Source organism: Felis catus, chromosome C1 (genome assembly GCF_018350175.1).
Source record: "Felis catus isolate Fca126 chromosome C1, F.catus_Fca126_mat1.0, whole genome shotgun sequence".
Classification (NCBI taxonomy): domain Eukaryota; kingdom Metazoa; phylum Chordata; class Mammalia; order Carnivora; family Felidae; genus Felis; species Felis catus.
Window position 1 is genome coordinate 72,572,281 of NC_058375.1, and position 22,688 is coordinate 72,594,968.

At 36.5% G+C, this 22,688-nt stretch overlaps 1 protein-coding gene across 7 annotated transcripts in view; it reads right to left on the reverse strand.

Annotated features, from left to right (window-relative positions):
- COL24A1 (collagen type XXIV alpha 1 chain) overlaps positions 1–22,688 on the reverse strand; it is a 412,001-nt gene that overhangs the window by 335,080 nt on the left and 54,233 nt on the right. For all 7 annotated transcript variants that reach the window (XM_019837359.3, XM_045036125.1, XM_019837358.3 and 4 more), the window contains 3 exons: positions 16,839–16,892; positions 12,322–12,375; positions 65–109 (listed from right to left, as the gene is read on the reverse strand). In XM_019837359.3, coding sequence (XP_019692918.2) covers positions 65–109; positions 12,322–12,375; positions 16,839–16,892 — 153 coding nt within the window. The remainder of the gene's footprint in view (positions 1–64; positions 110–12,321; positions 12,376–16,838; positions 16,893–22,688) is intronic.

The following is a 22,688-nucleotide window of genomic DNA, read 5'->3' on the forward strand; positions in this document are numbered from 1 at the left end:
TCAAGGAGTCCCTAATGTGTGTCTTTTTTTACTGTAGAAGATATAAGTTTTACGAAGTACTTACTGGTTCACCTCGGAGACCTGGGAGGCCCGGATGGCCTTTGAGACCCTGCAATGGTAAAGGTGAAGACATGTTATGAACAGTAAATTCGTACAAGCAAAAAAACTAAACAAAGGTGCCAAGTTGGTTCCCTCCCAATTTTCGGTTTTCTCACAAATGAATGTTAATTCTTACTAATTTACTACTTACTAATCTTCAATTTGAGCGTTATTTGAATTCTTTGTTACTATCAACTGAAATGGTAGCATAGTGTTGAAAAAAGAATACAGAACAGCATCTTTTATATAAAGCTGGTATCCAGCAATGAATCTGCTAAATCTTACTAATGCTTTTTAACAGTTGGTTTTAGTTTATTAATGCTGAAGCAAAATGCTCTCAGACAAAATCTATTTGTAATTATTGAAAAACTGGGCCATATCCAGGCAGTTTCTCTAATCCAAATCATTGTAATCGCACTCCATGAATGAGCTAAGACAAATCAAAGAGGCCACTCACAGGTCCTATGACAAAAGGGGCTTTATTGAGCTAAAAAATCAGTAACAAAAAATTTTTCCATATACTATAACCAAAATCAAGTATTTAATCTCCATTATTAATACCCAAAGATATAAAATAGATAATATCCTTTTTCTTCTAGAAAGATCTGTGAGCAAAATAAGGCTAAAAGAAGGGACAGGAAGAAAGAAACATTCTCATCGATATGCACAAACCTTAATTATAGATCACCAAGATAGATCAACCAAAGAAATTAAATATTTCATAAATCATGTCATTATTAAAGTTACTCATTTACCTACAGCATCTAATATACCCAATCTTTTAGCTCAAGTTTGCTCTGAGTTTACATTTTTTTAAGATAAAGATCAGCCTAATTACAAAATATGAGATATATTGTTCTCAGTCGTCCAAATGTCACCTGAGATTCCGCAAATAAAAATATCGTCAAAGCTAAGTCACTTTTTTTGAGAGAGAAAGTTGGGGCAGAAGATGAAGAGAGAGAGAAAGAGAGAAAGAGAGAGAGAGAATCCCAAGTAGGTTCCATGCTCAGCACAGAGCCCAATACAGGACTTGATCCCACAACCCTGGGATCATGACCTGAGCTGAACTCAAGAGTCAGATGATCAACTAACTGAGCCACCCAGGTGCTCCTCTTCACTTTTTATAATAGGACATAAGAAATGTCCTCAGCAGTAACAAGGTGGTGGTGGCTCCCTAAGATGAGACAGCAGCTCTAGGAAGGTGGGAGCTAAGCAGCTCCTGAGGAAGTGTCAGGAAGGTGAGTAACGAGAAGCCAAGGTAAGAGGCACATACGTAGAGAAACCTCTTCCATAGGCTTATCTCTTTTACCTTTTTAAAAAAAGTATGTGTTGGGGTGCCTGGGTGGCGCAGTCGGTTAAGCGTCCGACTTCAGCCAGGTCACGATCTCGCGGTCCGTGAGTTCAAGCCCCGCGTCGGGCTCTGGGCTGATGGCTCAGAACCTGGAGCCTGTTTCCGATTCTGTGTCTCCCTCTCTCTCTGCCCCTCCCCCGTTCATGCTCTGTCTCTCTCTGTCCCCAAAATAAATAAACGTTGAAAAAAAAATTAATAAAAAGTATGTGTTTATTTACTTATTTATTTTTATTTCTGTGAATGCTTGAGTCTAACTACATGCTTCCCTTTCTTTGGCTACCACCTGTTTTTCTGGCCAGAGATTCCTCCCTCCCCTAGCCCATGATGAAAAAAGCATAACTTCTTTAATTTACATCTCCTGAAGCAGTTTAAAACAGTGAACTAGGCATGTTAAACATGGTATCTTCTGTATGTACAATTTCCTTTGAAGGGATTGTTTCTCATCCAGAGACTCTACTAAAGGGGCAGCAGCAGTCATGATCTTTTCTTCATGAACTCACTCCTGCTCATCTCAGCCACAGGAAACAACACTTGATCTAAAGGAGGCCAATACAAAGTCTGGCCAGAAGGCGATGAAGTCACTCGGAATAAAGAGTTTTGCCTAACGAGGAACAAGCTGGGTCAGTCAAATTCTTTTTTTAATTAAATGAAACTATTTTTTAAAAAAGGAAAGAAAGAAAAATTCAGGTACTAAGCAGTAGGGGGCTGAAGCGGGAAAGATTCACAAAGGTTAAGGGGAATTGAGATGTCACAAGAAAGCCAAAGTATAAACACAGAATTTAGAATCAGCAGGAACTATGTTAAGAAAGTTGTTCTCAGAGATAACACAAAAGGGCAGATGTGGGAAGAACAGAGAGTAGCAGTACTAGAAAAGTACAGTGAAAGATCCACGGACTAAGGCAGCTACGCCACTCAGAGCTGCTTTGAATCAGTGCTTGTCTCCATAAGACCAAGTTACATTACAGCACCTATTTTCAGATTCCGTGGGTCCCTGCTTCCCTTAATACTACAGAGAGGACTGAAAGAATTTTCTCTTCCTTGAGATAGCCTAACTCTCCATTCTTTGCAACCAGAAGAGCCCGAGTTAAACAAAATGTTCTGGTTGTCTTTTCACTGGTAACAATAATAAAGAACAGACCAAGCAGGCTGAGTTCTAGTTCCAGTTTTGCCACTAACTAGCTACATCATGAGCTTTGAAGTCTATATTTGTAAAAATGATGGCAGTGAGTAAAATTATTTAAAATTTCCTTTTATTGCTAGCATTCTGTGATTACTTGGATCTGTAAGAAAGCCACTGCTTTTTTTTTTTTTAATTTAGCTTCATTGAATGAAAAACAAAGGCATATTTATTAGTTAATTTGGCCATCCAGGCATAGGAAGAATTTAAGTAAGACTGATGTATATATCAGAGAAAAAGCAGATTCAACCATAAGATCTAAATCAAAGGTGAGGACTCTGAGATACGTAAATGGAAAAGAATGGGTCAGGTCGGAGGCTTTTATAGTCTAGTAAAAGATAATTGTAAATCAGATTTGAGTGGAGGAATAAGAGACAGTGTAGAGCTCCTTATAGAGTTTAAACTGAAGTTCCTTATCTATTCTATTCAGTGTGGTATCCCCAGTGCCTAGAATAGTGCCTGGCTCATAGGAAGTGCTCATTAATTACTCAATGAAGGGACTTGGATGGATGAATGAATGAATTGATGGAAAGACGTGAATGGATTTGAGAGTAACCTGAGTACAAATTAGATTCTAAGTATCTAATATGACATCTCAATTCTCTTAATATTAAAACAAATTGTAGAAAGGCCTCCTTCTATTCCCTATATTGGTGACTATATTCCTTATTTACATTCTACTTAAACACTAGTCTGTAAAGTTTTAAAAAGCAAAGGGAATAAATTCCTGGGAAAAAATGCCTACATTCAAATTTTGACATAGCTCCAATCTAGGGACCTAACATTTTATTTAAAAAAATAGCTTATAGTATACTCTTTTGAAAATATTATTTGAGTCACTGTTTTCTAACTCACATAGGAAGAATAACAAAAAAGTCCAGTAAATAACAACATACAATTTTTCTTGGATGAATATATTGAAAAAAAAATGTGAACACAGTCCTTAAGGAATGCCAATAGGAAAATTTACAAACTCTGTTTTAAAATAGATTAAAGACCCATTATAATAAATCATAGAATTGTCTAAATATTTGTTGTGATAGAAAGCTGCCTTACCAAGAATTACAATAACAAATGGGACTTAGGATCTAATTTTAACAGAGACTTTCATGTTAATACTTATTTTAACAAAAATTTGACCCCTAACAAATATGTTGTCAATAGGTAACCACACATGACCAAAGAGAGAGAGGGAGGGAGGGAGGGAGGGAGAAAGAGAGAGAGAGAGATAGGGGGAGGGGGGAGATACAATTAAAGAATTAAAATCAGAAATATTGAGATGGGAAAGAAAGAAATTTCAAGTAGATACTGAACTTTGCCCAAGTAATTAAAATTTTGGATGCATATATAAAATGTTTATCCATAAGAAAGTTGGTGGTACCACTTATATACAGGCCATCCCACTGGGCATATGGTACTACAGGCCCACAAAACTGACCATCCAAGCTGAAACCATGCAAAGCAATATTAATAATGGGAAACATTACAAATGTTCTGTGACTTTTAAAAATATTTGTCAAAATGTTAAAAATTCTGACAGTTAAAATTGTGTAGGGAAATGAAAAAATGTTCAACTAATATTTGGTGCAACATAATTTAAAAGATTAAAAACATTAAGAACTAAAGTATTTATTTGAAAAAAATTTATAAAGAGTAGTTTGAATAGTGCTTGCCTTCTTGTATAAATTACCATACTGAGCAAGCATATTTTCTGTGCTTTGGCAAATTATCACACTCTTTTCTAACTCTGGATCAACTTTCAACATTTTATCCTTAGTACTTTCAATGCCATGAAATAGTTCCAAAAGTTCTTCTAATGTGAAGGGTGTTTTGCTGGTGTTACTCTTCTGGGACATCTCTCTCCTATTCATCACAACCTTTTCCTCATTTATGTCCAAAAGTTAACTTCCCTGTGTTCCTCTGGCTGCATTATCTAGGGTCTCTCAACTGGGAGCAGGGTCCTAGGGTCAGCTATTTTTTCTATAGTTCCATTTATGTTCAGTTCTAATTTTAAGTCCTGTGTTATCATGATTCCTTTATTTTGTTGTATTTTCATCTTTGCTGGTCAGTTACCTCTTTTGATTATCCATTTGTATAACATATCACATAGGTTTATCACTGAGAGACAAGGAAGCAACACACTACATACTTTGCTGTCTGCATGAACTGAATAACAGATGCACAGTGAACAATCACCAACTGACTGGATGAAATGATGTGACTGGTCATTGATCTTGATGCATAGCTGTTATTTACGTAGTTTTTGTAGTTTATGTTGTTTTGTAGACTGAAGAGACTATAGCAGAGTTTGTACTTTATGCAATTAATCGCAGTTAATAATTGTGGTTAATAACTGTGGTAAGTGAAGTTTGAACCATGTTGTTGGGAGACTGGTGTTATTTTCATTAAACATAGTAACTGAAATTTGTGTATATTTGAACCATCCAAAGTGAGGAATGCCTGTATATATATATTAAGAAAAATTCTCAATGACCTTATGATAAAATCTCCATGTTGTCAACTTTATATATTATTAGTGTTCTCCTTTTAACAGTCTTTTTCCCTCACTAGATGGAAAAGACACATATTGACTCAGATAAGGACTTCTCCTATGGCATAAGACCACTTCTGTATTGTCACCTTACCTTTCTATCTGGGGCCTCCTTCTATAGACTTTAGGTTTCAGAAAGGTAGAAGCATTCCCCTCCAGAGCCCACAGAAGTGCCAAAGAAACTGGAGAGTAGATGATTTGCCTTTGGCACTCCCCTTCTTAAAACCCATCAGGTAGTTCTCTATTACATGATAAATTAATAGACGCGAGTGATACGTGATGTAAGTTCCTTTATGAGTTTGCCCCTGAATAGCCCTCAAGCCTTATCTCCTGACACCTCCTGTCTCACACTTCATAACCCAGGAACGAGGAACTGCTCTTTGCCTGCGAGCCTCTGTTTCTGCCATCTCCTCTGTGTAGCTAGCATACATGTCCACTAACTACCATATCCTCAGCATAACGGCTGCTCATCCTCAAGATGCAGGTCAGATGTTGCCTCCTTCCCCGTTCCCTAAACACTCTCCCACTGCCCTCAACTACATCCTACAATAACCTTTTCATATCTTCATCATTGCCCTTGTCATAGCATAATACACTTTTGTAATTTACTTTAGTGTGTTTCCTTTCTTTAGACCATAAGCTACTGGAAGACAGGGACTATACCTTAATTACATAATACTGATTTTCTGAATGAACTGCAGGGCAAAAGGATGTGACTAAAACAAATGTAGCATTTGAGAGAGTTACTGACAGATTTTATCCCTGGAAGGAAGCTGCTCTTTTGTTTGAAGCAACCTCCCTGGGTCTTTTGCTTCTGTCTAGTCTCAGGAAGTTAAGGCGAAGGTGGGATGACCATGCATATAATCGTGTGAAAGGCAACACCACTGAGAGATCAGTAAACAGGTTAACTAGTTCTACTCAGCCTACCTAAAATGGGATGAAATCCTGATAAGAGGCCTCAGGGAAAATAAGACAGGAAGAGACACTGATTTGGGAAGCAGAGAAGCAGAGAAGAGAAGAAAGATGACCACTAGGACTGGGTGAAAGGGCACAATCAATGAAACGTTAAGAGCAGCAACCTTCAGTCACTCACTAATAATACGTGCTGGACACTAGGCTGAGATACTACGTAAGGACTCCTAAGTCACTCATATATTTTCCTTTAGCCACTGCTACTTCAGTGTTGTTTGAAGGCAGTAGTAAATTTCATTTTTCTGTAATGTAAGAGCATTGGTTTACAGATTAGGTAGTAGCAAGTTTCTAATGAAACTTGTCAATCACTACAGGAGTCACAGTGACAATGCCTTGAGGGATACAAACAAAGGCCTATATTCATGTTTTGGCCAAAATAACCAGAGAAAATCATGGCAAAATTGAGAAACAGTGATGATATGACCATAAAAAAAGATGAAAATCAATAGCTATGAGAATGGCAGCACTTCTTGGGGCAAGGCAATAAATAAGAATAAGAAGAGAATAAGAAGTTTAATTTTTTAAAAAAAACAAATTGAAGGAGGATCCCAGATAACTGGAGAGCTTGAGGGGACTCACATTACAGGATTAAACACCACACAAACCTCTCTATTCTACCCGCTTCCCCTTCTTCTTGGAACATACCTCCCTCACGCACACAACACACTTGTGCCAACCTTTGTCCCAACCTCCTCACAATACTGACCCACTAACCTCCTTTAATCAGTACCCGGTTTCTCCTGTGGCCCCGTCAACCCTAGTAATAATAGTCCTTCTCAACTAGTTCTCAGAGAAAAAGAATATGATAAACTAATTTTCAGAATGGTGTTATATGACAGATAACAGCTTTTTCTGAGAACACAGATTTTTTTTTTTTTTAAATTTCTGGAAACCGAAATACTTTTAGCCAAATGAACTCATCCTTAATGTTAAAACGTCACTCACAAGAGCCAGACTGAGGAAAATATCTTTGGACACAGGGAAGTTTCCAAGTCCTGCAAATTACACCACTCTGGTAACCACTGGCTTGCCTGTGGGGGAGTTCAGTACTGCACTGCCTTGGTCCCAGTGTCCCCTACCATTAGTGGGAACGGAGGATTGCAGAGAAAGGAGATGGCAAGAGTGGAGACAGCACAGACCCTATGCACAGCCTTTGTATTAGACGTCCAGTACAATACTTGGACTGGGAACCAACCCAAAGCACAATGTAGCTTTGCTGAGTTTTACAAGGATAGTGGGCAAGGGAGAAAATAATCTATAGAGTCAACTGTGGAGCAGCAGCACTCTCCTTATTTCTCTCTCCAGGCACAGATTTTTTATGCCAATCCTGATTTTTTATTGTCATTCTCATGGACATTCAGCATTATTGTAGCTCCTTAGTACTGTCCTTGCTTTAAATAGATTATGAAAAGCTGTCAAGTTTTTGAGTGACTAATAAATCACAATGCATTCCACTTGATGCTTCACTTCTTTTTTCCTTTCCAACTTTATAAAGATATTTACTGTGTTCCTCATATGTAATGGAAAACTTTTTAAGTAATTGAAATAATTCCATCAAAACACAATTAAGAATTTGCACTGATTTACAATTATCACTAAAAAACCATAGTAATTAGTATTTTTGATATTCAGAAAAATACTGCCAAACACTGTTCATAAAAATCCGTATTAAAATGTGTGCTCATATTTCACCATTGCTGTGAGCTATATGCCTTTATGCTAAGATGTGCTTAACTGCTCCCATCTGGTTCATCCTCTTGATCCTACAAAAAGTGTTCCAATTGAAATCACTGTCAATGTTCTTACAATTTTAAATAGCAGACTTCCAACATTAATATAGCAACTGATTGCTATATTAAAAAACAATTTTAAATCCATCTGGAGTCCAAGCTCAGAATTATGACTCTTGTCTTCCATCCAACACAGCATACACTCTGGATCCAACTTATCTGCCTTTTGGCACAAATTGAGACACTGAGTGGGAAGTAAAAACATACTTTAGTTCCTAGGAAAATAAAAATTACATGAAGGTGGCTAAGTTGAGGCAATGTAACCAGTCAATTTGGGGAAACACATTGCTTGTTAAGATGTTGATACCGGTTAAAAAAAAAATTGGGAGGAGAGAGATAAAAAATGAAAAAGAAAGAAGCAAACTAAAAAATCTACTGAAAGGTGGAAAAAGACAGCAATGCTGCTAATTTATTCACTTTGTTATTTCTCTCAATATTACTTATGTTCAGAATGTTTTTAATAGCAACCTTCTGTTTATTAATCTCAACAGTTTTCATGAGCTGTTGAGTGTTCTCAACACAACTTTCTTGCAGCCATTTTCAAAATTACTTAAGTACGACTTATATTAGAAGAATTTTAATATTTCCAGATACTTTCAGAGAAAAGGAATAATGAAGTCATTATTATCTGTCATCCAAAACTATATCTGTTCCCTTGGCTTTCATGAAAAGCAAAATTTTACTTCCTCTTGTACACATGCCAGGGACAGTCAGCAGTACTGAAATACACATCCTACAAATACTGATTTAACAAACGAATTAATTAATGGAGAAGCAGTATTTGAAGCTATTAAGAGCAGTCATGTGTCAAACAGGCCTGGACTTGAGTCCTAACTCAGCCAATTAATAGTAGTGTGGTCTTGGGTAAGTGATTTAACCCTTTTATACTTCAATTAACTTATTTATGACATAGTGAACATACTGTCTGGCTTAATGAGTTGTTTTTGTTTGTTGGTTTGTTTACTTTGGAGAGAGAGCTCAGGAGAGAGGCAGAGGGAGAAAAAGAGAGAATCTTAAGCAGGCTTCATGCTCAGTGCAGAGACTGACGTGGGGCTCCATCTCATGACCATGAGATCATAACCTGAGCCAAAATCACAAGTCAGATGCTTAACCAACTGGCCACACAGGCACCCCTCAATGAGTTGTTTTTAAAATGAAAAGAAATAGGGCTCAGCAGAGTGACTGGGATATGGCACATAATATATCAGTAGTAATAGTTATAATGATACTTTATAAAATAGTTTAAAGATAAAAGGATGTAATAAACTTTATATTAAACAAAACCCAAATACTTTGCTCATCTCTCATGATATGCAAAGAATAGTTAAAAGCACAGTTGATCCTGTAGCAGTAAGTTTTATCTCTCCATCCTGCCATAATTCTGAGTGACCAGGAAAAATTCTCTTAACCTCTCTGGGCTTACCTTAGATTTCTCACTTACAAAGTGAATAATTTAAGTTCTTACCTGGACCTTGAGAATTCATGTAGCACTAACATCATGGGTATAATTGCAAGGATGAAAGAAACAGGAGTCCCAGGTTAGAGCTAACACGAGCTACTTTTCTAGGTTGTCCTAGCATGGATCCAGTTTGCAAGAAAGTAACCTAGACTGACCTAGGTGGTTCAAAACATGAACCAAAACTAGTAAATTCCATAAAAGCAGCTCATAATTAACTGAGCATTTTATCCACTAATTGGTCTTGCCCTTCTCCCTTCTATACAGGCCACAGGAACAGTCTATCAAGCTCATTTTGAATATACTTCTACTGTATATTCATATTAAAACAAGACATGCACATAGTGTGATAGAAACTTGTCCCAAGTCTGATATGTGAAGAATCAATTTAGGTTTAGATTGAATCCTTATGTCCTTTCCCTAGAAATACTTGTTTTTTTTTTTAATTTGTATATAGTTTCTATTAATAGCCACACTCAAAAATTCTCAGAAAAACTACAAAATCATCTCAAATGTTTTAACACTTTTCTAAACTACTGTCAAATCATAGTGAACCATGAATATTTCATTTTTCAGAAATAAATTTATTTTTTTTAATGTTTGTTTATTTTTGAGAGAGAGAGACAGAGATACAGAGCATGGGCAGGGGAGGGGCAGAGAGAGATGGAGACACAGAATCGGAAGCTGGCTCCAGCCTCCCACCTGTCAGCACAAAGCCTGACGTGGGGTTCGAACTCACGAACCCATGAGATCATGTCATGAGCCATACTCAGATGCTTCACTAACTGAGCCACCCAGCACCACTGTTTCTAATATTTTCAACAAAACTTTCTCTAGAGAAAATTCAGCTACTGCAGCTATCTGACCACTGGCTTCTATATGATCAGCTTTAACCAAAAAAAGGCAGATTTTAAAAGTTTAAAAAATCATATGAAGAAAGGAAGTCTCTGAAAGATAATCTGTAGCCCAGTTTGTTTAAAATAATGCTGTATTTCACTTTACTAGACCTATACAGATCAAAAAGAATATATTAATCTTAAGATTTTAAAATGCTGGTAAGCCAAGACATATATAATATATGCACAGGTCTTTGAAAGCCATATCTTCCGCTTTAAGTAAGCACAATTCCAAAGTTAAAATGATAATGTGGTATAATGGTTACAATCAACTTTTTAAAATTTGTCTCTATAGATATTTCTATGCATAGTCCTCTACACAATAACCACTCTAGTATTACTTAGAGTTCCCTTTCCTGGACTGCTAATTAATTTCCCAAACCACAGGCATCATTTAACTTCAGAAAGTAATGATTCGGTTTTTCGTCATATGTAGTATCGTTCTTTAGGGTGAAATATTGTATATTTAATACCAGATAAAATAATTAAAATAATTTCCATATTATGAGATCTTTGATGCTATTCGTCAGTACAGTTTCTTCAGAGGTATATTTAGTGGTTAGAGGTACACTGAGTGGCATTAATTGAATAGGTTTGTGACTATATATCAAGACCAATTCTGTTAGAAATGATCACTCTCCAGTCTCTGTCTCCATGGGAGCAACTACAATCAAAGAAGTGATCAGATTCTAAGTACTGTTTCAGATGAAAATTAGTTTGAAGGCCATAAAAATAATGGTAGTGTGGGCATGGAAGGGAAAATACTCCATGAGATCAAAATCTTTTTCATCATTTTAAAATTCAGCTCTTTAGCAGGAGTTATAAGGGAAAGCAAACAAGGTTATATTTACGAAACCAGATAAACAGCTGATGGTTAATATTTGTTAGGGCTTGCAATTTGTCTGACACTCTATTGCATAGATTATCTCACTTCTTGTTCCCACTGACTACCTATAAAGTGGGTAGTATTATCCTCACATTTTACAAATGAGGAACTGAAACATAGAGAGGTTAAATACCCTACCCAAAGTCATTGGGACCTAGAAAATGGCAGATGGGATTTGAATCAAGTAACCAGAGCCCGAATACCACTTCCAACCAAAATGTCCCAAGAGAAAGGGTATAAGACATACAGAGACATCGACACAGCTCATTATTATATGTATTTAGATATCCATATCAAGTCAAATACTGCTCTTCAATATTTTGGAGCCTTTAATACTTAGATATTTTGTACCTTCCTTTTCCCTGTAGAAAGTCAACAACTCAGTGTTTGGGTGAAAAAGAAAAATAAGCTGAACGTATAGAGGAGCAGCTGTATTAGATTCAGCTGTATTAGATACAGCTAGCAGCTGTATTAGATTCCTTTTCAACTCAGAAAAATATGTGTTGCCAAATACATATCGCTATTGTTTTTTACCTGCTATTCCCAATCCTCACTTCTGCCCTACTCTTCAGGCCTCATATGTATGTATGTGTGTGTGTGTGTGTGTGTGTATATACATATATATATATATATATACATATATATATATGTGTGTGTGTGTGTGTGTGTGTGTATGTGTGTGTGTGTGTGTGTGTGTGTGTGTGTGTATATCATGGCAGTGATTAATATTTCTTAATACAATGAGAACCCTTTAAAAAAAGTCAAAAGTATTACCTATAACCAAGTATACCTCACTTTGAACAAATAAAAGTTAAAAAATGATTTCAAACTTTCGGAAGTAGGTTATTGCCCTTTTATAAAAAAGAAGAAGAAAAGACAAGCTTCAACATTCTGTCGGTGACTTTGACTTATCCCTGCATGTGAATTTTGTTCCCTTCATTAACTGAAGGGTTTTAGTTTTCATAGGGCATTGCCTTTTGTGGGCAACACTCTCCTGGATTAGGAGAGCATCCTAATTCTTTTTGCTGAGAAAAGGAATTTAAAACATTGACTTTGGGCTCCACTTCAAAATGAGATTTTAAGACTTGAAGAGCTCCCAGACCCAGATGACAAGGATTATGTCAAAGTAAAACTACATCTTACCTTATCACCTTGCATACCAGGGGGGCCCATTAATCCAGAAAGGCCTTGACTGCCCTAAGAACAAAACACAAAGAGAGGTTTAATGTTATGAATGGGAATTGAAAATTAGAATTTCCTTGCTGCAGGATTTCATCTCCATCATCAAAATCTTACTGCATTCATTCCTGATCTTTGCAAGTAGGCTTAAGTTACACCTTTTCTCAGGGCCTTTTTGAGACTTTTTCTGAGGCTCCCCACATTTCTCTCTTCCCATGCTGAATACCTGCACCTTACTTCCTACTCCATGCCTCTGCCCCCTTATTTTCTGATATTCTTTCTCTAGGAATGCCCTCACTCCCTAAATTCCTGTCATTCCAAGATTTACTGTGTTTTAAAAATCTAAAGTTTACTTAAAAAATCTATAAGTGGGGCACCTGAGTGGCTCAGTTGGTTAAGCTACAGACACCTGCTCAGGTCATGATCTCAGGGTTTGTGAGTTCGAGCCCCGCATCAGGCTCTCTGCTGTTGGTGCAGCACCTACTTCAGATCCTCTGTTCACCTCTCTGCCCTTCTTCCCCTTTGCTCCCTCTCTCTCAAAAATGAATAAACATGAAAAAATAGTTCTATGAGCATGCTGTGTGGCAGCTGTGGACGGCTCAGGCTGGCATCTGGTGGGATTCCCACGAGGAGCCTCCAGGCAGGGCTGTGTGAGCAGGGCTGGGCTCACATGGCACAGCAGAGAAAGGGAGGGACACTTTTGCTTCCGGGGCTGTGCTGGTGTTGCCTGCTGTACCACTGGGAAGAAACTGCTGAGAAAATTTATTGGGAGGATGTGTGTTTGGCTCCCGCAGATGGGACTTCACCTATTAGGGCCGTCCATTCTCCTGATTCCCCCAACTTTGATGAGGGCCTGCAAGCCCATCTTGGGGTGGGAGAAAGTATATTGATGTGAGGGGGAAGGAGTGTCTGGTGGGCAGAAGTGACAGTGAGAGACAAAGAGGAAGCTGTGTGAATTGGGTTGGAAAAAACATGTCAGAAAGGAATGAGGAAGGGGCACCGGGGTGGCTCAGTTGGCTAAGTGACCACCTCTCGATTTCCGCTCGGGTCATGATCTCACAGTAGTGGGACTGAGCCTCTCTCCCCTCCAGTTGAGCCCTGTGCTGGCGGGTGCAGGGATGAGTGTGGAGACTGCTGGGGATTCTCTGTCTCTCCCTCTCTACCCTTCCTCTGCTCATGCATGTGTGTGTGTTCTCTCTTTCAAAATAAATAAACTTAGGGGCGCCTGGGTGGCGCAGTCGGTTAAGCGTCCGACTTCAGCCAGGTCACGATCTCGTGGCCCGTGAGTTCGAGCCCCGCGTCAGGCTCTGGGCTGATGGCTGGGAGCCTGGAGCCCGTTTCCGATTCTGTGTCTCCCTCTCTCTCTGCCTCTCCCGTTCATGCTCTGTCTCTCTCTGTCCCAAAAATAAATAAACGTTGAAAAAAAATTCAAAATAAATAAACTTAAAAAAAAAAAAAGAAAAGAAAAAGGAATGGTAACAATCTTGAGACACTTTGCTCCAAATGCAGTTTTACTTTCCTTCCTCTCTTTCTTTCTGCTGCAGCAAATATATTATGCACGAAAAACAATGTTGTGAAAGAAAAAAGAGTACTTAAGTAATAATCCTAAGTAAACTAAGTGACTGTGTTCTGTTTAATATTTAGTGCACTATGTACTTTAATGTGTCATCAAGTTAAACAATCAGAAGAGGAAAGAATGTTTCTAATGATTACCAATTGAATACCTTTCCATTTGTACTAATTTCATTTTAATACCTCTTCTTGACATTTTATTAAGATGGCTTCCATTTGTGATGGGGTGAAAGTTTATACAGGTAACATACATACATACATACATACACACACATATGTATACACACACACACACACACACACACATATATATATATATATATATATTACAATTAATAGAGGGAAAAGAAAGCTGCACTAGGAAACAGGTTATTGGAGGCTTGTCTCCTTCTACTAGCTCTAATCGTGGGTGGATCACTTTACTTCTTTTAAAAGTTCCTCCATCTGGGGCACCTGGGTGGCTCAGTCAGTTGAGCGTCCAACTTCAGTTCAGGTCATGATCTCACAGCTCTGTGCATGATCCGAGCTCAGTGCAGACAGCTCGGAGCCTGGAGCATGCTTCGGACTCTGTGTCTCCCTCTCTCTCTGCCCCTAACCCACTCGCATTCTGTCTCTGTATCTCTCAAAAATAAATAAACATTAAAAAACATTAACAAAAAGATAAAAGTTCCTCCATCTGAAAAATGAGAATCTCTCACTTGCCTTATGGAAAAGGAAAATTACCACTCCTTAAAAGTTAAGGTCCCAAAAGGGCTTAAACACTTCAATTAAATGCTCTATGAGAGCTGTTCTTTGGTGAATGTTCTATGCTGAAAGACCAGCCCCTGCATTTCTTTTGTCGTTATGTCGCTGACCATATATTTATTATAAAAATGGCTAAGTGATTAAAACCAAAACACTATTGTTACCCACCCCCTCAACTCTCACCGGTTAATGTTTATATATGTATTCATAATATATGTATATAACTAATATCCTGCCTCCTCAGTATATGTGAACCCAATTTAATATAAATATAATGTTTAATAAATGTTTTTAAATTTTGCCATTTTAGAAATACATCTTTCAATTTTAAAAGGTGTATTTCACTTAAAGCTCAATGGCAACATATCATTAAATCCTGTATCTTACTACATTTCTCCCATCTAGCAATAACCACAATTAGTAAATGAGTAATTCAAAAAGTGAAAAAAAACTGACATACTTCTAAGCCTCAATTCTAATGCTGAACCATCCTATATTTCATACAGAAACTGTATACATACTGAACCACCCTATATTTTGGACAGGGAAGCCATGAGTAAAGATAAAACCAAGCATTTGATATAAATGGGAATGCTTAATTTGCGGAGGGTTATTTAAAGCAGACATCATAATGGAATGGAACTCTAATTTCTAAATTTCAAGTAAGAAATCAAATGTCCTATATTTAGATATTTTAAAAGATGGCATTTTGTTTCTCAGACTGCAGGATATTCTTCCTTGCAATAAGTAAGGGACCAATGAAAATATGTTTCTAATAATAAATTTCAATTCTTTTTCTAAAATATTTATATTCAGAGAACTCAGTTCCATCACAGGAATAAAATTCTCAAAATTCTAGATTAAATTTTTTTTTGAGGATTTACTTGTCAGTATAACATCTGCAAAGTTCCTTAAAATGGTATGGTTTTTTTTTTTTTTTTAAGTTTACAAAGTTATCTGTAAGCCAGTTAAAAGATCAGATTTCAACACAGGAACCATCAAAATTATTCAGGGATTTTAAAAGTTTGTGAATGTACACCACACAAACAAAAACATCCCATAATTGTATCACATTCATCAAGTGCTTGTCTAAACAAAGCTTCCCAGATGTATTCCTAAGGCTCCATTTGTATTCATCCTCACTGGAAAACAGTACCTTTCTCCTAATGAAGATTTTGTTGTTATCTTTACTTTAAAATACTAGTTTATTTTTACTTCAATGTATATGTGTTTGACAGCATTATGACAAAATGAAATGCATATTAGATTAAAAGTCAGACAAATGTATCATTAACTCCACCACTTACTATTCATGGCGCATTTAAATTCAATAAATTCTGTTTTCCTTTTTTTTTTTTAAGTTTACTTACTTATCGGAAAAGAGAGAGAGAGTGAGAGAGAGAGAGAGAGAGAGAGAGAGAGAGAGAGAGAGAGAGAAAATGAGCAGGGGAAGGGCAGAGCGAAAGGGAGAGAGAGAGAATCCCAAGCAGGCTCTGCACTATGCTGGTTACTGCGGAGGCTGATGTGAGGCTTGAACTCAGGAACCGTGAGATCATGACCTGAGCCAAAACCAAGAGTCAGACACTTAACTGACAGCCACTCAGGCTTTCCATGAATTCTGTATTCTGGAAAACAAGATAATGATGACTGCCTCTCTTGCAGTTACTGTGGTACTTAAAAATGGTAAAGTACATGGAACTATTCTCAAAAAGGTGCAAAATAGCATTGTAATTTATGTATTATTGTGTGTATGCCTTTTAACAGCAAGTTTTTGAGATTAGGGCCATATCTTGCTCTAATTTTTCGCCCCACCCTACCCTAATTGGAAGGTAGCAAAATGGTAACCATAGTAGACACTCAATAAAATTAATGTTAGGATTTCAACTGATAAATTAATCTGATATAATCTATTTTTAAAATATTTCTTCCTTCATTAAAATCTGCTAGTTTTCTCTCTTCTCTGTCTAATATCAAGTAAAATCTACATTTTTGGGAATGCCTGCATGGCTCGGTCTGTTAAGGGGATTCTCTCTCCTTCTCTCTCTGTCCTCCCCATCCCTCAAAATAAATAAATAAACATTAAAAAATGTTTAAGAAAGATAAAAATGATTTTTTTAATGCCTGAAATATATCTCCATGATTTTAGTCCACGGGCAACTAATTACCTTTTTTCCAGGAACAGCTTGACCAGGGGAAAGTCCTGGATCTCCTTTGGGGCCCTAGATAAAACAATTATAAAACACTTGGTGAAGCATAAATTATGTATAGCATATCACACTTCTTCAGCTGTATGTTTCATCAGATGTTATATATATGATATTAAATAAAATTATTTTAAATTGAGGTGGGCATGGATTATTTACTTTTTTAATGTATATTTTTATGAGCCTCATTTTTAAGTGCTGAGATTGTCAGACATAGATGATTTTTAAAAGCTAGTAAAGTTATACTAGCATTGAAAGATCTTTCTTTAAGGGACCAACAGACAGGCTTTATTAACTTATCCACTTTTGTGACACATTCAGTTATAATTCCTATGTTAGCATTGGAAAACTGGTTCCTTTTAGTAAAAGAAATCTGCTTATAATTCTTATAATTTTAAGGTATCATACCAAGTTTAAACACTTTCCAAAATTTTTCAGTGTACATACATTACTTATGTAGTAAAGAAAAAAAACCCCCAAAATATAGCTCTAATTCCCCACATAGATATAAAAATAAATTCTTTTCATACTCTGGGAATCATGTTTTACATTTCAAGAGAAATATGACATTAGGTCTCAGCCAAATTTTTTTGCACAATATTAAAGTAACCTTTCTTATTATGCATACTGGCAAAGTATCTCTTTTTCTACCCATCTCATGAAATGAAGAGCCACAATTGAGACTTTATAATTCCAATTCTGATTTCATGAACATTCTCAACTAGTAATTATTTCCATTCCTAAAGAGTTCTAAATGCTATTTTCACTCTATGAGAAATAGTCATGTTTTCTCTCACATAATCACATTTCTTTCACATACCTTTCAAATACTACTCAAACTGATGGAAGAAGGAAGACCAAAAGAAAAGTCCTTCATGTTCCCCAGTAAGTCTTTTCATTTTACAAATTAGAAATAAATCTTCACTGGCAAAAAGGTCTATGTTCTAGAGTCAAAGAAAATTTTTAAGGAAAGGTGGTTTTCCAGGTTCACCTCTTCCCTTTCATAGCTATCACCACTTCTATCACTAAGACTACAATTTATGTATGCATGTATGTATGTATGTATTATTTATTTTTAAGTTTACGTATTTATTTTGAAGGAGGGAGAGCTTAGGAGCAGGGGAGGGACAGAGAGAGAGAGAGAGCCAAGTAGGCTCTGTGTTGTCAGAATGGAGCCCAATGTGGGGCTTGATCTCACGAATGAAAGATCATGACCTGAGCTAAAATCAAGAGTCAGACCCTTAACCAACTGAGCCACCTAAGTGCTCCAAGGCTACAATGTTAGACCACTGATTATAAAATTATGGGATGCAAGAAGCAGCTTTAGTAATATGATATCTCAAAATTTAAGAACTCAATCCATTGACAACAACAACAACAAAGGTGACATACTTAGAATTTACAAGAGATATTAGAGCTTATCTACTAAAACACATTTTATAGATAAAGAAACAATGAGGGTCCAGAAAGGTTAAATGAATCGATTAAAATTGCTTAGAAAAGTACTGGCAAACCAGGTCAATATTTTTTTCTCATATCACATTATCTAGTAAATAAAAATCTTGTTTTAATAAATTGTTGTCTTTTATTAAAAAACCTAGCCAACAGATTTGAGGCAATATTTACAAAGAATTTTAAAAGAAGTTAAGAAATGATGGCCCTTGAGAATTTTAAATATAATGAAGTTCTTTGTGGCTAATGTTTTTACTTATAAATATCACATTAAAAATTCTTATTTTTAGGTTCTATCTGAATTTAATATTATCTATCTGCTTTCTTAATACTGTCAACTAATTTAACATTTCATCCTCATTAAAAAAGAAATATCTAAGAAATGGGATAAAAGTAATTAACTGATCAATAAAAATCATGTTTAAAAATAGAGCTTTCTCTTATTCATAAGCTTTATTATCTGGGCAACATATCTTTAAAGAAATATACGCCAAATCTCTTTTATTCTCCCACAAATGTGCTTGAGTTAATTGATCAACTTATTCTACAACCATAATTCCAAGTCAACATGAAGGAAATGCTCTTAACCTGGCCAGTTGTGGGTTGATCCTCCCTAGTATAAAATGAATGAGTAGAGATTATCCAACATGCCAACTTTACCTAAAATGTCAAAGAAGTAGGGTATATTTCTCTGTATTGATGAATACTCCAAAATATCTTACTTTCTCCCTCATTTTGTATTAATTTCATGACTCCCAACATGCTTTTAGTCATACTTGATGGCTTTTCAAATCCTCTGTTATTAAAAATGTTTATAAATTAATCATAATTGACTTCGACTTTCAATATTGACTTGCACTTACTCTTACACGACTTTTGTTAAAGGAGCTCTGTGTCCTTTTGAGTGTAAGAGGAAAAGGAAGTTGCCTATCCTTTATTACTTTATTAGTCAAAGAATTCTCAAAGTCCCGCCTATTCCACTGTTCTGCTGTGTAGTCTAAAATCCTCATTAGCAGAGCAGCTCTTTTAGACTATTATTGGATCTCCAGAGGGACCTCTTTCTAGGGAGGGACACTCCCCAATTACTAGATCCATTAACATGTTAGATTAGATTTAGGGTATTAGTCCATTCAATATAATGGAAAGAGCACTGGGCTTTGGAGTGAAAAGACTGAACAAATCATTTAATCTCTCTGAACTTGAGATTCCTCCACTGTAAAATGGGAGTAGCAATAATAATAAAACCTACCTAGATTAGTTTATAAAATATAGGGTCATATAGGGTCAAATTCTCTATAGAGTATAAAAATGTAAGTATTAAAAATAACAAGATTAAGGATAATAATTGAAATCAATTTTACAATTATTGCTAACTTAAAAAGCAGAGAACACAATTCTTGAATGAATCATTGATGGAGCAGCAGAATTTAAATGAAAAGAATTGGGAATTAAAAATTCAAATCTGGATGAGCTAAATTGAGAGAGTCTCATAAAAGAAATACTAAGTAAAATCATCTTGAGGTAACATCACTTGAATATTCTTCACTGTAACATTACTAATAACCATACAAGATTCATAATCTGAATTTTAATCATTGCATTCTCTAACCAACACTTCCTATCTTTTTAGGTCACTCTCTAAGTCTCTACAACTTTAACAACTATTTGACCTACTGGAACTGCTAATATGTGATCCCACATTTTCATTGTGGTGAAAATTTATCCCCCATGTGGCCTCACTTTCAATTCTTAAGCAGCCTAAATACCAAGGTCTGACATACATAAATGACAACAAGCTTACCTGGAAATTCTTTTTTGTAACGTTTACTTTAAATATTTTAATTAATGTTTATTTTTGAGAGGGAGGGGAAGGGCAGAGAGAGAGGGAGATAGAGGATCAGAAGCAGACTCTGTGCTGTGAGCCTGAATTCACAAACTGAACTCGCCAACCCTGAGACCATGAGCAGAGCTGAAGTCAAATGCCTAACTGACTGAGCCACCTAGGTGCTTACAATTCTTAAATCTAAACTCACCATCTACTCTGTCCCATGCCCTAGCAGTTGAATGTGATTAAAAGGAAACAATCATGCTGACAAATTTTATTTTAAGTTCATGACTTTTTACATTAATTTGTTTTGTTTTTTGGTGTGTCTAATAAATTACCTTAGTCAATTCACTTTTCCCATTTTCATAGATAATTTTGTTTCATACCCTCTCTCTTCACTCTGAGTGGGTGATCTTGCTTTCAACATTCACAACCTGTCACAAACAAATCCACTACCTCACCTAAATCTGTTCCAAAATACTCTGCCTTCATAACCAAACCCACCATTCTCTCTCATCAGTACATCATTGATACTTTTCTCCCTGCGTTATTTTAATTTTTACTTTTTTCCAGGACAACTGACATCACTAAGTAAACACACTGTAATTTCTCCCATTTTATTTTATTTATTTATTTTTTATTTTTTTTTTTTAGTGTTTATTTATTTTTGAGAGACAGGAGAGACAGCATGAGAGGGAGAGGGCAGAGAGAGAGAGAGAGAGGGAGACCCAGAATATGAAGCAGACTCCAGGCTCTGAGCTGTCAGCCCAGAGCCCGATGCGGGGCTCGAACTCACAGACCGCGAGATCATGACCTGAGCCGAAGTTGAACGCTCAACCGACTGAGCCACCCAGGCGCCCCAATTTCTCCCATTTTAAAAACAACTTTCCTTGCACCTGCATCTCCCTTCTCTGCTCCATTACACTACTCGCTGTTTGAGAAAAACTCTTAGAAACTCGTCTCTGTTCATGAGGAGACTTCATTCTCTCCTGGACTTAATCCATTCAGGCCGCTGTCCCTACCCTACCACATTGGTCATTCTTTCCCAGTCTCCTTTGCTAGTCCCTCTTCTTCTTCCTAATATACTAAACTCTGGGGTACCCTAAGACTTGGTCCTTGGACACTTCTGTCTATATTTATCTATACATATAAGTATACATATATGTATAAAACTATTTGAATGCACAGAAGAGCAATAAAAACCCAGGGCACACTGGAGGAGATTCAACTCTAAAAAGAAGAACCACAACTGGTACAGTACACATTTATACAGCTTTTCTTCTAAAGACCCTCCCCAGTCTTCATGGAATGGCTAGAAGTCAAGCATAAAACCATAGACATTTTAGCTAATGGTGTCAGAGGACAGAATGTGAGACTACCTGAATAACTGTAAATTGAGGGAGAAAAATCCTAGGAAGAAAGTAAGAAGACAGCTTCCCCCCCAGATCTGGATAAAGGCTCTCTTCAGTTCTTGGCTGATACCGAATATGGTTGCATGAGACAGATTCCGAAGAGTTCACCAAAAAGCAACAAGCAATATTTATAATGGAATATAAATTTCAGCTGCTGGCCACCACAGGAGAAATAGTTTGGGGTTTGAGCCACATCACTTTAAAGGGACATGGTAAATGCCTTGGTAATCACCTTTCCATTGAAATTCAGGAAGGGTACCTGGGTGGCTCAGTCAGTTAAGCATCCGACTTTAGCACAGATCATGATCTCACAGTTCATGGGTTTGAGCCCCGTGTCCGGCTCTGTGCTGACAGCTCGGAGCCTGGAGCCTGCTTCAGATTCTGTGTATCCCTCTCTCTCTGCCCCTCCCCCACTCACACTCCATCTCTCTCTCTCTCAAAAATAAATAATAATTAAAAACATTAAAAAAAAAAAGAAATTCAGGAAGGACTATACTTTAGAAGTAAATACTATATCCTTGAATTAAAAAGACTGACATTAACACTGTAAACAAAACTGAAACAAATCTGTCCCTTAAAAAATTTACCAAATCTGTATAAGTTTATTAGCCATTTAACTCCCTACAGAACAAATGAACAAACAGAAAAATCACAGTCATCAAAGGATTTCAAAGGAAGACAACAGAATCTAAAGTTCTTCAACATATCATCTGTAACATCCAGTATATAATCACATTTTTCTAGACATACAAAGAAAAGTAAAATCTGACCTGAGTTAAAGAAAAAAAAGTGGTCAATACAAACAGACCTCAGAAGGACCCAGATATTGGAATTTGTAGTTAAGGATTTTCAATTATTATAAATATGTTCAAGGACAAAAAGTAAATGATCATCATAATTACCGAACACAGAAATATCAGCAGAAAAGTGAAAACTATGCAAAAAGGAACAATAGAACCCTAGAACTGATTATACAGTGTCTGAAATGAAAAACTGTCTGGATGAGATTAACAGTATATTAGAGAAGGCAGAAATTAAGTTTAGTGAATTTGAGGAGAGATCCATAGAAGTTAACTAATCTGAAGTAAAGAGTAAAAAATGACAAAAAGGAGCAAAGCTCTA